At 36.5% G+C, this 17,008-nt stretch overlaps 1 protein-coding gene across 1 annotated transcript; it reads right to left on the bottom strand.

Annotated features, from left to right (window-relative positions):
* Positions 1–3,169: 3,169 nt before the first annotated feature.
* LOC113225534 lies at positions 3,170–16,145 on the bottom strand. Its single transcript, XM_026457857.1, has 6 exons — positions 16,113–16,145; positions 14,988–15,815; positions 13,864–13,999; positions 7,468–7,559; positions 7,222–7,365; positions 3,170–4,067 (listed from the first exon to the last, which is right to left on the bottom strand). Exons 1-6 carry the CDS (start codon positions 16,143–16,145, stop codon positions 3,810–3,812), a joined length of 1,491 nt encoding a protein of 496 aa, XP_026313642.1. The 3' UTR covers positions 3,170–3,809.
* Between the last annotated feature and the right edge of the window lie 863 nt (positions 16,146–17,008).

Here is a 17,008-nt window from a genome sequence, read left to right as displayed (position 1 = left end):
AATCATATTTATATTCAAAAATCTACGACACGTTGCAGACCGCAAAATCATTAAATCAGTTTTTCTTGTTTTATTTTAGCCACCGCACTTAAAAAGCATTCTCGACTTACATATAATCCAGATAACCTAGTTGGTAAACGAAGGAAAAGTGCCGTCTGTGTCAACAAACCTTGCCGTCTAAGTCTAGCCTAGAGGTTTTATTGCCATCTTTTTATAGGCTACTTATAGGCAATCGATTATATAATAAAATCAATAACAGCACAACATATCACCCATCAAGAATCACCTTTAAGAGAGCAATAGTAAAGTGGCTTAAGTCCCTGGACTATGACAAGAGTGAAAACCTTTTGCATCCCACGTTATAATTAAAGTATTGATCATACAATTACCCACCCAAATACAAATACCCACAACACACGCAAGAACAGTAGCTCAACGTCTCTTTTACCGAACTACACATACCGATTTATTTACTTTCGATATTTTCTTGTATGAACTTGTATCTCAATTCTCATTCTTTCCAAAAAAATTGTAGTAATTTAATTTAATTTTGTAAATTTAAAGTAATTAATTAATCACAATGCTTTTAAATCCATTTTACTGTTGATTTACTGTACCTACCTAATCTATGTAAAATTGATTATAACATAAATGTAAGAATTGGGTCCTGGTGACCTGTAATACAGGCATTGTTGTGCCCACCTCAGGCACCAGTCTCTCACAAATAATGTAGAAACTCTTTAGTCAGTAAGCATTTATACAACTTACCTTGTATGTTGAGAGAAAATAAACAAATTTCTATTATTATTATTAATAATAACAAAAATATATTTTGTCTATAACGTATACTTCGTACATTTTCAAAATATGTATTTGTTTTAATAACACGAAGGATATACCTAAATTCGCACTACATACTAGCCAGATCCGCCACGCTTCCCCCGTGTCCGCTTTAGTCTTGCAGCAAGACTCTTGCTTCGACCGTCACACGTGGAAGTTGTATCACTCGGGCTTACACACGACTGTAGAATCGTATGCCACACGCACACGTACACAGAGCGCATAGAGTACCAAAAACCAATTAGCGCCAGAAGCTCGGTGATCTTTTAAGTTTTGCAATTCTTTGGACTATGTTGGTTATTCTAGTTCTTTTGCTTCGAATGACCTTGAGCCTCCTTACCACCATTCTTATAACCACGTCTCAGCGCCGTAAATTGTATTACTTGGGTCTAAAATACCTCGCTATTAATAAGACCAGGTACGGTTTTGCTAAGACCAGGTACCTACGTATAACAGGTCAACACACTATATGTACATACGTCTCACTGCTAGTCACGTGTTTTCTCTAAGAAGAGTATTTAGACCTTGGTCCGACACGCTGGCCCAATGCGGCCACTTAACTTGTTTATTTTACCTTTTTATTTTATTTATTTATAAAAACACAATATAAACTTACAATTTTAGTAGCACCTGTAGTACGGTACTGCCACCTTACCTATTTCTGCCGCCAAGCAGTAATGTCAGCATTACTGTGTTCCGGTTTGGAAGGGAAGGGTGCTGGTGAAATGAAAGGCACGTGGGACTTGTCAACTTAAGTCTAAAGGTGACAGGCGCAGTGGCTGTGCGCCTCAGATCTTTGCGATTTAAAGCTCTGAGTGGCACTGCAACTGTTGTGGACAGGGGTGTAGCTTAACACCAGACACACGACTTGTTGGTCGCGTCACTTGATATTTTAAAAAAGTAATAAACTAAAACGCTTCCATGCTAATTACTTATATTACATACATATTTGACAGCCTAGGTTTGCTTCACAATTCGTTTGCTAATGCTGTCGTAAAAGATGTCAGTCTCCTGGTTCTCAGCTACCAGACAACTTAGCAACGTAAGCTTATGTTTCGTGGGTGCATTGTCAGCATGGTAAGTGGGCACGGGGGCAAACAACTGAAATCACCGATGCTGACCTTCTGATGCGACCCTCCGGACATACTTATTTGGCACAAACACATTGACATTGCTCAGTGTTCCGAAGTTCTCCACCTTACCTCGCAAGTGAAATACGTAAAGGAGTACGGTTCAAACTTTACGTCTTACCTCCTAGGTGTAAAGACCGGCCGACTTCACACACCAAGAGCTGTGAGCCTCCGTCGTTATGCAGGTTTCACCACGATATTTTCTTTCACCGTTAGCGAGAATTGTTGCTACTAAACTTACACAAACATACGTAACTTAGAAACTAAAGTCATATTTCGACCTCTCAATAAAGAAGCAACCGTTTTACCGCTAAACTACTCAGCTCTAATAATAAAATTCAAAAAAATCTTTTAAAGGGAAGGCATGATTGCATCCTGCATTTAATGGCTTTCTGCTTTGTAAAATACTTTGTAGTCAACTGTAAGCTAACGTCAACTAACACAGTGGCAGTATCTGTTTACTTTTAAATACAAGTAACAAAACCACTGGTTGTGTTAAAAAGAAGAAAAATGTCTGAAACGGCGCGTCGTTAAAAGGTTATTATAATAATTAATTTGAAGCCTTTTAAAGGGCATGCAAGATAATGGTCGGTAATTAGGCAAGGGCCAATCGAAAAGCGCCATTTTGAAGATTAATTTAACAATTCCAACGCCGCTTCTGTCTGTTTATACAAAAGACTCTAAATTGAGTTGTATTAGTAATTTTAATATAACACAGAGACGAATTTCGACAAACTTTCTATTTTATTTGCTAGGGACGACAAGTTCCTTTTGGACCCCGATAGTCAAACATTGAATAATCTTCTTATTCTTTTAAAGATTGATTTATTGGTGTCACAAGAAAAAAAATGTATGTGAGGTAAGTGACGCGCTAAAGCATACAAACAGTAAATGTTGTTTCAATTACACAGTTTCGCTTCTTATACTGCGAAAAGACCAATCAATAAATTGTTGCAGCTTGCCAAAATAAATTCGTGAATTTTGTGCTTAGAGCTATCCTTAAAAGCATTACGTATTGTGCGACGTACCCCGCTCAACCTCGTCTCAAATTACTAATTAGACGGGGAATTTCGGCTGAATTCCAGACACCATCCGCCAGAATCGGAAATCGGAAGAAAAGCGACCAATAAAATGCAGATTAGATATCTCTCGCTTTATTCTCAAACAAATTGGGGATTACATTTAATTTTGGCCTGAGTTCCTAAACGTTTTGTTACAGCAATGTTCTTCTTACGTTTTAAGAAGATTTACAAAACTTATTGCTAATAAATTCTTAAAGGCTTATATAAATCTGTGAGTACTATGAATCGTACATATTAACTCTAAAACAAAATACTAAATAATGGCAAGTACAATAATATTAAAAAGACAATGAAAACTGAGATAAGTAGAGCCAAACAACAATCAACTAAATATGAATTCAGAGAAAAAATAAAGTGTCACTTGCGAGAAATATAACAGCACAATGACATCAAAATATTGGTGATGAAGTAAATTGCTATCGGCAAGCCGCATGCGTACTGAGTAAGCATATTATTGGATATAGCTCAGTGCGGATCTAGTTGTGAAAAATTCACAAATTATTTTCCAAGTTATGTACTTAATAAAGCCATGTAATGCAAAATAACAATTTTTCGAGTGAGAAGTTAAAGATTCTATGAACGAAATTAGTTGGTAACTTTTTATACTTATATATTTAATTCACACAAATTGTCTTATGTAATTTGTATTATTTTTACGACTTCCAAGTGGTAAAAGCACTTTCGACGAACGACCTCACGTGGCTTTGTTATGCCAAGGGTGTACAATGTGAGCGTATAAAGCAAATTACTTTGAAGCCTACATAATCGGCATATTATTAGGCGTCTGATAATACTGCGGCGTTTCGTTCAACGTGGTCGCTCCGCAGACACACCCTCCAGAAACGAGCAGTAGCCTCCGCTTCTTATGGTGCCGCAACAACGACGGCACGTTGGTGAAGCAACGCTCGCCGCGTCGTGCGTAGCCCAGCGCGAGCCGCCCGTCGGGCCGGCGGCGGACGCCCACGTTGTGCACTGCGTTTGAGCATGCCACTGTGAGTGTGTATGCATGGTTTGGCTGAAACAACAATTTGCATATGTCATATTTCTGTTTTTCACTGCCGGGCGAAACTCGTTTTCAATGGATTCTATGCAACGATATTTATGTACTAGCGTACTAGATGCGGCGTTTCATGCACGCGCTGTGTTTCACTGATGTGCGGTGTGCGGTGAAGACGCTGCACATCATTTAGTTGGTTATCAAACATTCAAGATGACGGACGCAGATGCGGTCCTCTTTGAAATTTAATTTACATCGGTGTGTTCCTCACATTTCTCTATTTGACTAATTTAGTGAACATAAATTTAAAGTTTCAAATTATTCACATTGATTCGGTAAGTGATGTTGTGGTTTTTGATTAATTTGTGCATTATAATATTTGATAATCGCGAAATAGTATACAACATTTCACACTATCGATCTCGTTTTGCAAGTATGTAATGACGCGTGTTAAAACAAGACAAAACATAAATTATAGATTAATAAGCAACAAAGTGTTCTGACTACACAATAATAGAGTATGTATAATATAATTACAACAGTTACTAAGGTTACCATATGTACATTTAAAAATTATAATAGACCAGGCTGCATAATCTAATGATCGTTGCCTTTCTAAGGTAAAGTATATGTACTTAGCGTTGTATCAATATTTTCAACAATTCAACTGTATTTTTCTTTTACTTTTTTTTTCTTTTTAGTAATATAGTAATTATAAATAGTAAGCGGAAGGCCCCTGGGTCAAAGCAAAGTGAAATGTATTATGCAACGAATAGCGACTGTGCCAGGGGCTTTACTTAATGCCCCAACTATGGATAAATATCATTGGTAAACACTCAATATTGTCTGCCTGCCTCATTCCCCATAGTATAGACTGTTTGTCTGTCACCGTACTACAGTATTGATACTCTTGGATAAAATTCAACACTAAACAATTGAAACATGTCGTTGCTGTGAATGTTCTTGTCTATAGATTGAAGTCATTGATTCTTTGTAAATTTATTTATAACGCAAAACTATTTCTAAGGCGGTCATTTCTTAATTCACGTTGCTATGCAACTGTATCCGTTGCTCAACTGTATTCGGGGTACTGTTTAAATCAAACCGAACTTAATAAATTAAACTTCGTCTATTTCCTTATCTTCATTTTGTCCTTTCTTCTTTTATCTTTTTCTTTTTGCCATTCTTTCCTGGAATGTCTACTTGTTTGTGATCCAACGTTACTTAGCTAAAGAAAACTTTTGTAACACGAACCCAAGTTTATTAAAGGTGCGTCGCCTTTACGTACTTTTAATTGATCGCATAGCGATGGCGTTTGTTTGTTAATATTAGAAAAAGTGGGGTGGAAATTACTTTGGTAATTGTAACTCCAGTAGTGTGCGACCTCGAACCAAATCCAAGCAAAGTTTTTGGAGAAGCCTAAGTAAAATCATTATGTAAGTCCAATGATTCAACATACATAAAAATCTGTAAAGGGTAAAACACATTGTGGTGTTTTGTTAATTGTAATTTCAAAAGTGAAATTAATAAATACATTAAATAAATTAACTAATTAATTTAAACGTGTATCGTGTTTGCATCGCGTCTTTATCGCGTTTGCATCGCTGCTTAGGCTGGGATCGCACTGATACGGCGACAGCGACGCGGCGGCGGCGGCGACGCGAAAAAATAGGTGGCCACATTGCTAAAGCGAGAAGCCAGCGAAACACCGTCTACGTTGCTTAATCGGTGGCCGCACCGGGCAGATTAGGCGACCAGTGGCGGCCGCTGACTCGTATAGTTTACGTCGTGCGGTGTCTCCTTCGCAACTATTCGATCGAATATGACGCGCTCTTTCACACGAAAACGCCGCGAGGCAGTGCGGCCGCTTAGGTACATCACCGCATATTTTGTCGCAAATCGTGACAAATCGCCGTCGCACCGCTGAGGGCGTACGAAATTCAAGTGTCGTCACGGGTCGCTGAATAATTTTATTTAATGCGGACACCCTCATTACTTATAGAACATTTGTAATTTCTTTACGATATGAACAAATAAATTTCGCTTGTCGTTTCTGCAGTGCGGCCACCGACATATGTTTGTATGAGTTTGTTTTCACGAAACTGTCGTCGCGTCGCAGTCGCCTTAGTAGTGCAGTCGCGGCCTTAAAGTCGCGCGCGTGTGTGAGGGTAGACGATTCAGTGACTGCATCGCGTTTGCATCTCTGCTTAAAATGGGTAACCGCTCCAAGTTTGAACTGTAACGAGTTACACTCTTGGCTATATTTTCAATTGATTGGACAGAAGAGTACGTATTTATATTGCTTAGTTTCGTATCGACTGACATTGCGTGACTTAATCACGCACTAATCCGTTTTCACGCGAACAGATTACGCCGCGATCTCCCGACTAATTACTTTCGCTAGAGCTCCGACCATCATTTTTATATACGTTTATGTGTATAGTTACGCTGCTTCACTACAGGATACTTATATTATGCGTTGACAGTTATTACAGACCTATGTTTGTCTGGTTCTATAACCAGCCCTGGTGAACGGCTAAGCCTGAGATAATGTTTCTGACATGAGTGATAAGGTTTGCAAAATATTTCGAGTAGGAGGATCTCAACCCGCATCACTCTAGGGCGTAACGTCCTCGCGCAATAGAAAACATTAGACGAGAAATGTCACAAACGACAAAATGATTCAAACCCGACTGAAAATCCTTTTATAATGTGTACAGTACAGTGTAGACGAATTTCTTTCAAAAATATTTGTAATTTCATCAGATTATCCCTTGACCCATGTGAAATTTTAATACGGTGACATGAGAATGATGATGAAATAAATGATTCTAGGGAAACGTACGTAAGTGGACGCAAAGGCCCTAGGCATTTTTCATTTGGTGCCTAATATGAAAAACGCTGTGTGCACAGACTTGAACTCTATTTACGCGTAACGAGGGGTTGAAGATATTTTGCGCCATAAAACATTATCTTTGTTGGTTCAGATACGTCCTTTCATTTAATATTTCTTCGCGTAAGTTGGATGGTTTAAACCAACAGTTGCAAGTTATTTTTGAAATACGTGACGGATGAAAAACAATAGTTATTGGTTCGCCATCAATGTTGTGTTTTGGTATACTTCTGACAGTACATTTCATGTGCTTTGAATCCATATCAAAAAAGACTTTACCTGACTGGAAGGTCTCAGCACGAAAGTACCATCCGGTTGTCCTTTTAACAGATTCTCAGCTTCACTTCTTTCTATGTCCATGTAGTAAGGTTCGTTTTCAACTGGCACGGGCAACGGTCTGTCCGCCATATTGGTTTTTCTTTTCTCTGTGGTTTTATGGACATCGATCTTGGTTTTATGGTCATCGGGTGTGAATTTGTGGACATTGATTGGGGGTTTATGTGTATCGGTAAAGTTTTTATGTACATCGATGGAAGGTTTCTGTGCGTCAACTGCGATTTCATGAACATCGTCCGCGTTGGAATCAGATTCCTCTGATTGTACTGTGTCATTGGTTTCTGTAAAAAAATATTTGCATTTAAAATTAATATTTTACAGCACCACGTGCAATTCTTAAATGTACTAAAGTCATAATTACAAATTTAAAGCTTTAAATGCTTAATACACATTTCTTTTTACACGAAAAGAGAGTGAAGTGCTTCACAATTTGTTTCGAAGTGAGACTGTACGTGCTAAAACAATAATGCCGACTCACATTTCAACTGCTAAACAGTTTAATCAAATTATCCACTCACTCGCAATCACTTTATAAAATTGGTATGATGATTGAATTGTATGATTGATAATTCCACAGTTTTTTTACCGTCCCATACAAAATTGCTTCGTGGAATTTCAACTTATCACTATAAAATAGTGGTCTGCTACGCTTCTTACCCTATCTAACACCCATAAATAAAGATACATTATGACTTCGACAACGTATACAACGTACTAAATCAAAACCCCCATTACGTCAAACCTGCGTCGAAACTATTATGTTAAATTAATGATTTCCAAGAAAACACAGTTGATGGGCTATTTGCAGTTGTTACACTTTAGCTTTCTCATTAATGTATTGCATATTTACATATATATGTCAACTAACTGCCTCCGTGGTCGTGGCCGGAGGGTCACCATGCTGGACTGCCACGCAGAGGTCCCGGATTCAATTCCCGGGCCGGGAGAAATATTGTATGGTCTACATTTATTTTTCTCGTGAGTTTAGATGTAATTTGTAGTTGTCTATGTTTGTGTCCATGGCACCCGCGATACAAGGTTTCCCTAGTGCGGGGCTATGAGTGTGTACGATTAAAAAATAAAATAAGTAAGTTCACGTATATTTATTAGTCGATGACGACGGGATTCCGGATACCCGACTCCCCTAAAATCACCAGTAAAATAAATCTTTAAATTCGCTAAAAACCAAAAGAGGCTTTCAAATACCTCTGTGGCAGAACGGTTACCATGCTGGATTGCCACGCAGAGGTCCCGGGTTTGATTCCCGGGCCGGGAGAAATATTTGTATGGCCTACATTTATATCTCTCGTGAGTTTGGATGTCATTTGTGGTTGTCTATGTATGTGTCCATAGCATCCGCGATACAGGGTTTCCCTAGCGCGGAGCTATGAGTGCGTTATTGTGCGTTGTAAAGACTTACAAATGCTGTTTCATGAAATGATATGAATGAAATGATAGTATATATAAATATAGAATAGACATTACAAGTTTCTATACTTATTGAATTTGTCAAAGCTCTTGCCCTCATTTGACTTGGATTTTTTTTGAAGTGTTAACATCATCAAACGTTGTTGTTCTTTCTACTTTGTAGCCAATTATATAAGTGACAGCGACAGTTATCCAGCCCCTAAGTTTGAATAGCATTTTAAGACTCTACAACCGCTATTGTATAAATCACAATAAGGCACCATAAAGCCTGTCTTCATAATACATCGGCAGTATGCGTCCATAATTCGCCCATGCAATTGATACCGCCAAATAGTAGTTGTGTTTACACGAAAATAGGGGAGGGTTCAGTTAACGCATATTGTAACTACACTAATTTACTACCACAACAACGTCATCTCTAATATTAATGATCCAATATTTGACGTCGGTATCACCAATAACGAGTAATATATTGACTATATTTGCCAGACAAGATACGACCGTTTTGAAGTTACAACAAACTTCATAAAAGCGCATTTCTGAGTTTCACTTTTAGTCGTTAACTATGGTACCATATCTATGGTACCAAATCACTACGACCAATACTCCAACTTCCCGAAACGTGACTCTATCAACCATCTTACAATTCAAATCTTGCCTTAATTGTTCGGTACTTTTTCCCGTAACAATGAATTCAGGGATCAAGCGTTGAGGAAACTAATACTAATATTTCCTCTGAAATCCCCAACTCACCTGTGACGACATCGGTGAGGCAATGCACCAACCCGCAAAAGAAATCCACCACACTGTCTGTCAGTCTGACACTTAAGTTGTACATTAGAGGCACACTAACTTTTATCCACCAGCACATTGTTACATTTTATCATTTTCATATATTATCTTGCGTATCTCATCAATACCTTGTATAGAAGCGAACAAAGTTGACGGTCCATTTCTAGAACGTACTAAATCATTGCAGAATGGTTACCATAAAATTTACCAATACAGGTTATGGAATAATAGAAATATTGTAGTTGCTACATACTAGTGCAATTGCCATAATATAATTTTAGTATCTGTTTTGTTAACGTGTAGCTATTTGTAATTAAAAAGGCGACAGTCCACGGCTCGGGAACGATGAATCAAACTCTGAGTCACTGCTTCGCCTGCCAGACTAGTTGCACTCTGAACCTATCACCACTGATCTCAATTACAACACAACATTTATTTTATGGTTTGAATAACACATATTTATTGCTATTAATTTGTGACATCACTATTGTGAAAGAGTCATTTTTTTACGCAAACATCACTGATGTCTTTCAAATGTCTTTTGTTGTTACAAAATTATAATATTGACTAAAATAATTAAATCGTCTTCTCGTATTAACGTCACAATAATAGTACCACACTACAAGCTAATGCTACACGATGCTAGGAATACCTTTGTTAATTAAAGCACTTTACTTTGAAGCTATGTTTAAGATTTTTTTCTAAATCTATCCGTTAAGTAACAGCACTTGAACTTAACTAATATGAGAGTAAACAAGTGTCTCTCTGAAACATTTTATTTTTCTTTGTTAATTTTTTTTTTAATTCTTCGCCGGATAGTTACTTTGTAGTGATGTAAGGTGTTTTTACGATAAAATATCCCAACCATTTAGGTGATTTAGGTAACATTACATTTATAATGAACATGTATTGCGGTAAATAAAAATAACATATTTAAAACTTTCGTTTCATTCGTAACTTTAATAAGAATGCATACATACATATATTCCACGCCTTTTTCCGTTTTAGAAGAATTGTATCAAATAATACACACTTTATAAATATATATGTTTGGATATACGGTCCACTGTATACATCTAGTAATACACGTTGATCCAAACATAAACACCACACCACACCAAAAATAAATCTCGTTTCGGAGGGTTCAGAGAAAGAATTTTGTAGTACGATGAGTAGATTGTACTACAGGTAATTAATATTATAAACCATTGACTTACAAATAAATGGACGACGGGTCTAATACAAAAACCACGAAAAAAATGTCCCAAGTCAACCTATTTAAACGTAGTGACATGTAAAGAAATATGAAAAAGCTAAAACGTTGAATTTAAATTGTAATGTCATCGCAGTACTGTCTAATTTTGCTTGCTTCGCTGTCAGTCGAACAAACGAAGACTAAGGCGTGAATGACGCTCTGTATACGATTTTAACGCCCTATAAGTTCGGACACTTTTTAGCGCGGACCCGACATCCATATAATTGTAAGTCAATGCTATAAACGTAAAAAGTTTGTTTCACCTTAACGTACTCGCATAGTAAGTTCCGAACTAATTACCATAAAATAAGTCCCGCTCTATCGACAAAGGAACTTCACTACACATGTGCGGAGCATATGACACGTTTCTCTTACAAATAAAAAGAAATGATGAGAAAGTTCCTCTGTCACTTGCATATGATGCAACTTATAAACACGGCACACCACTATGAATATGTGATTACAATTATAATAGAGTTTGCTACCCAGAGTAAATGTATTCTGTTCAGACGATATAAAGGTATAAAAATTGTACATCTAAAGTAATGGGTAACTATGAAGTGTACGGTCATTTTGCGATTGCGAACTTATCGCAAGGAAGAGTAAACATTTTTTTGCGAATGAAATTTTTGTTATAGTTAAAGAATTCTCACCAATTCAAATATCAAATATATTTGTAAGAAAAAACTCCATCAAAGCGCACCTCCTTAGGTAAGTTGATGGTTGTCAGAAAGTCAGAAGCAGACTGTAAATCTTTCAATGCTCTTAATACGCTACAAAATTCAAATAAAAATAATTTAATAAACCAATCCTCTCAAGTGGTGAAAAATCCCAACCAGAAAAAAGAAGGAAAGTATAATTCGCCAAGAATCTTGAACTTGTGATCGAATAAATTAGATTACGTCTCAAATATACTTTAAAATAATTGTGTTACTTTATGACACGAACATGAATTGATTTTTTAGAGAGAACAAGTTCGTTACAATAATGAACAAAAACTACATATTATTTATGATTACTTATTATTGTGAACCAATCACGTTCCTCTGAAAAATAGCAATGTACTTAATTGCATAAAACACTAAGAAAACATGAGACTCCAAAAGTTCGTAACAAAAGCAGCGTAAATCTGTATTGTATCACGGAACGAAAGCCCAGGGACAATGGGCGACGTCGGCGGATTGCGAGTCGACACTTATTGGATTTGCTGACTTCATCACGAACGCGAATTAACTCACGCTCGTACACCGCACGAATTTCCAGAAAGTTCCAAAACTTTGAAGACCATTCCAGAATAAAGTAAGATAATGATTTTTTTTATAGAACTGTGCAAAATTTCACGAATACCGCGCGCGTAAGTACTTATGGGTGTGATGGGAATAAACCACGTCAATTGCAGCGTAATTTTTGAAGACATGTTAAAGCGTTAGACAAATAAAGAGTAACACAAGCGTGGGTTGGTCCATTGTAGGAGAATCAAGACCAAGGGACAAGAGCGTCTATTGCTGCGACAGTTTCAGAAAAAATAATTGATTTGATGAGGATAGTTTTCCCAGGCGCTTTAGGTCCTTGGATTGTGGCTCTAGCGGATGTGACCGGCACGTTGGCGGGCGAGTATTTCAGCGTCTACTTTTTATATTTAGTGTCTGACATCAATGATTATATTGATTTTTTTCTTATTTATCACAAGAGTTCACTCCTTTCCCTGGGTAGTATTTAAAGTTGGGCTCCTTGTGGTCGAAAATTACGCGGCTCTGACACGCCACGTCTTTAGATTTAAATTATATGATATTAGTTTCTAGACTGTAGCTACAAAATGTAATTACCTAAGTTTCGTTAGTAGGTCCAATATAAGAATGTTCGAAGAATCGAATAAAATGTAAGAATGTGTAGATATAATTCCATTGTAATATATATTGGAACTACTCCAAGTCGAATACCAGGATTGGTTTATTTTGTTCTCAGGACCAGATAGCCAGTTGTAATGAGAGTTGTAGAGATTTTATTTAGATATGGTTTAACCCTGTGCGCCCTGTGTGTAAACATTTGTATTGTGTTGTATTTTAGTGTTAATGTATTGCATTCTTATACTCGTAACCTATTTAAACTATGATTTTTTTTAACGAACTATTGATTTTCTTATTCAATTTAATATATTATTTTGAAAGTAACAATCTGTATCTTTATAATGAGAAACCGACAATTTTCCGTAGAACGAAATGTAAATTTCAAGTAATCATGAACCCTCAAATAAACAAAACTTGATTAGACCAATCTCCATATAAGCCAATTAAAACCGTGTCAAACATTATACGTCGGGTTTTATTATTCGTTATTATCGCTTCCATCGATTTGCTACGAGCATCAGCTAGCGTTGCTGGAATATCGATTATGCTCTGTGGTCTGTAAACGATTTGATGAAGGTTTATTTCAATGAAATACAAAACACTAATAATTATATTCACACATCACTATATCAATAATAATTAAGGTTTTTTATTGCTTGTCGATATGTAAAAGAGTGAGAGAACCGTGAGCAAATGTCCGATGAGATCAAAAATATAAGAAACACCCGCAAAGAAACGGCGCCAGGAGGCCCTCGGCGGCTAGACTTTTCGGCCCCATTTCCTTTCAAGCATTATCTTTTGATTTGTTGCTGACGGTCGGCGTACTTAATATAGGAAATGGCTTTCGGCAGTAGGCTGGTACATAAATTGTGGTGGTAACATCAAAAGTAGGTAATTTATACATTACGGGAGTAAAATACACACGCCATTCGCCGCAGCGGTCAGTGGAAGGTCCTTATTTTGTATAAAAACCGTCTAGCCACTTAGTCTCTATACAAGTCACTACTATAAATAGTACTCAACAGTCTACCGATACGATAAACAACGTGGAAATGACTCCTATTATATAAATTTCCGTCGAACAAGGCCAAGAAAAATTACTTCCAAGATTAAACCATGGTGGAACTGATAAAGTTATTATACTAGTACGTATTTTTAATGTAAAACAAACACACGGTTGGGCACAGTCTTGCCCGATGTTAAGCGACGAGGACGACGATATTGGCGCAAATATTTGCTTAAAATGTCTATAAATTATCTCACCGCGTCGCAGGCGCAGGCGCTGTTCGAACAGTCCCATGACGTAACTGAAAAGTGACTCGTCTCTCCTGACACTAACGTCGCAATACTCCTTGTTCACTTGCACTGGCTCCAGGTACTCCTCCACTGCCAACGTAGTCTGAAATAAAACACTGGACTTGGGTCTCTCTCTCCTCATCCAATATTTTAGTCGGTAACGAATCTGCTTCATTCAAATTCTCGATCGCGTCCTTAAGCAGCCGATAACGGCTGATGGATGGCGATAGACCGCGTCAACACCCGAACGGTGGTGTTGACGGCCAAATGCCCACGCCACGTACGAATAATTCTAAAGTTGCTAAAAGCACATTCGCATCTCCCGATCCGAGATAATTCATCAATTAATGGGGGGGCTGAATGGGGGCGCCAACAACGCCAGAACAGCCGCATCGACAGAGAATCGGCTTAATATCTGTTCTAATAAATATGATGACTCCGTCATCATTGGACATGACATTAAAAATAAAGTAGGACATTTCATAGGACATGTCAATAGAGATTGCAAAGAATAATTAACAAATTCCTATCAATATTAATTTTGCATCACTATTATCCAACAAAGTCCTATTTTATTTATAAGGATTGCAGGCATTAAAGCATAATTCTCTATTCCATCAAATTTGAAATCCATACTCCGGAATGCATAAATCTAAAACACAGCGATTGTCTCCCTAATCTCACTCTGACACAAGTTTAGCATAATATTGAATACTGGATGAAGTAGTTTTCAGCGTAAGTTTTGTATTTCTATTGTAAAAGAGTTTTCTTTTGAACCCACTATTTTAAAACGTACGTTATTAATGACGTGAAGTCTAGCTTTAAAGTAAGATTACGCTAGCGTAATCCAACTAGATAACTCGTAAATAACTGACATATATGTAACTGAAATGTATGTAGTATTAATAATAGCTCATTTCTTTACGATGTTTATTAAATTTCAGATCGAACGCGCCACTACACCTTAACTATCGAATAGGCGGAAAAAAAGATCAAGCATAAAATTACAAGTATATTATTCTGCATTTGTAACTATAATATCATTTATACTTAAAATATTATACTTGCGCATGTTATGCTGGTATACTTACTTGGTCCTTCAAAGGTTCCCTCTTCTTAGGCGTATCATAAAGTTCTCCTAAACTGTCACTGTTTTCATAAATATGTCCATCTTCTTTTTCGACATTTTTACAATGTTCCAATTTTCTTTCTCCTTCTAATTCTTCGCCTTTTTTGAAGAACGGCAGCTTAATAGACTGAAACATTTCTTGTATTTTGACAATATTGGATTTTGGAGGTTTCATGTCTTTTGAATCATTTATACCTTTCATATTGTCTGTGTAATTCAAATCCTCATAGAAATGTTCTTCGGGGAACATTTCATTTAATTCTTCTGGAGTAGATAAAGTTTTATATTTAGTTCTGTCTTGTTTCTTAAACCTTTTTTCTGTATGATGTTTATTATTTGTCTTAATCGAATAATAACCCCTGTCATTGTAATTTTCGTTCTTAGTCATTCGAAAGTGCTTCATATCAAAGTGGGGATATTCATATGAACTTAATCTAAAGAATTTCTTAGATTTCTTTGGTGTTCCAGCATCCATGGGAACATAGGAGTTTACTAACTTTTCTGTAGTCTTAGTTTGATTTCTGTAAAGGAAACTCTTAGCTGGTACAATTTTCTTTAACAATTCCTCTACTGTAACAGATGTTGACGTTATGTGTTCTTTCTTCCTAGCTGTAACGGTTTGGTACTGTGCTTCAACACTTTCCCCTTCATTAACAATTTCTCTGTTAAATTCCTTTGCTGTTGTTGCTAGGAATTTGTCAGGTTTTTGTTTCAGTTCTTCTTTAAAGTTTATAAGCTTGGTAGCGTTGGCTTTTGGCCGCCATAACTTTATGACGCCTTCTGTAATACCCTGAAAGCGGCAGAACAGTAAATTTAAAACGTATTTAAAAGAAAGAATTTCAGTGAGCAGATTAATCTATCCTTAGTGGTTACGTAGTTTGATCCTTCATAGTTCTAATTTTTGTTTATTGAGTAGAAATAAGAATTACAAATATGTGTGTACGTTATTCATTTATTTGCAACTGAAAAAGGAATTCATTGTATAACTTATAAAGACTGTATTAAATAAAATAAAATCGGTTATCTAACAATGTTCAAAACCAGTCACGAAACGCGAAAGTTAAACCACTTTTCTCTTCCTTTCTACCTTCCAAATTATAATCTTTAAAGTTTCAATCATGAATCTTAGGGAATCCACGACACCTAGTAAGTATACTTTATTGGAATTGCTCAAGTTCGTAAGTAGGTTTAAATAAATTTTAAAGTTTTCTCCTTGAAATGAAATGCAAATAGTTGGGAGTTTGGGTGAAATATTCGGCTACGCGATTTCACTGCGGTCGGTAGTAACAATCATTGCTTAAATTAATAGTTTTAATTGAACTTTGGGATATGACGCGTGCTATTGCTTGCGAACAGGAAGCGTGATTTTGAATAGTGGGTATGTTGAATCTCTTAAACTGGTCTCGACATGAGTAATAACACCTTGCTCGTCGGTAATATAAATAGAATAGAATCATTTATTTCATGTTATTAATGCCACCATATTACATCAGTGTAGAGAAAACACACCTTTGCAATACACCTTTTATAGTCATATCTCTTGTAAAATACGGAATGCCTTGCCTCCTCCTTTGAGAGTGGCACTCTGATAACTGTTACCGACTTTCAGATGAAAATTTTCACAGTCGCTATTTCCCGTATCCTTGGATGAAGATTTCTTATAATTTATGCCTTGTGTGTATTATTGCTCTTGAATATTTTGGAGTTTTAATTGTATTGTAATAATTATATTTGTTTGTGTAAAATTATAATGTATTACACAAATGAAACAATATTTTAATTATTTCTCGTTTTAGTTTGATTCGGCCTGTGATTTTTGTTCTTTTGTGTGTATTTCCATTATTTGTATTTTTTTTATTAGTTATCGTTTTTAAGTATTTATTTTTACGTTATTTTCGCAGTTGTGTTCTCTAGTAATTAGTAGTTTTCATAGAGTCACAAACCTAATTGATATGTAGATTCGTATTTTCTTTTCTTTGTTGT

The sequence above is a fragment of the Hyposmocoma kahamanoa genome, unplaced genomic scaffold (genome assembly GCF_003589595.1).
Source record: "Hyposmocoma kahamanoa isolate Upper Pololo Valley unplaced genomic scaffold, ASM358959v1 166, whole genome shotgun sequence".
Taxonomy (NCBI): domain Eukaryota; kingdom Metazoa; phylum Arthropoda; class Insecta; order Lepidoptera; family Cosmopterigidae; genus Hyposmocoma; species Hyposmocoma kahamanoa.
This window is presented reverse-complemented; position numbering and strand designations above follow the sequence as displayed.

What these genes read in the sequence shown, in the direction of transcription:
- LOC113225534 (XM_026457857.1), bottom strand. Translation starts at nt 16,145, where the DNA reads ATGATTGAAACTTTAAAGATTATAATTTGGAAG. An exon ending in GGGAACCTTTGAAGGACCAA is followed by an intron (nt 14,000 to 14,987) that starts GTAAGTATACCA and finishes GTTTTATTTCAG; the next exon opens with ACTACGTTGGCAGTGGAGGA. An exon ending in GCGCCTGCGCCTGCGACGCG is followed by an intron (nt 7,560 to 13,863) that starts GTGAGATAATTT and finishes ATTTTTTTACAG; the next exon opens with AAACCAATGACACAGTACAA.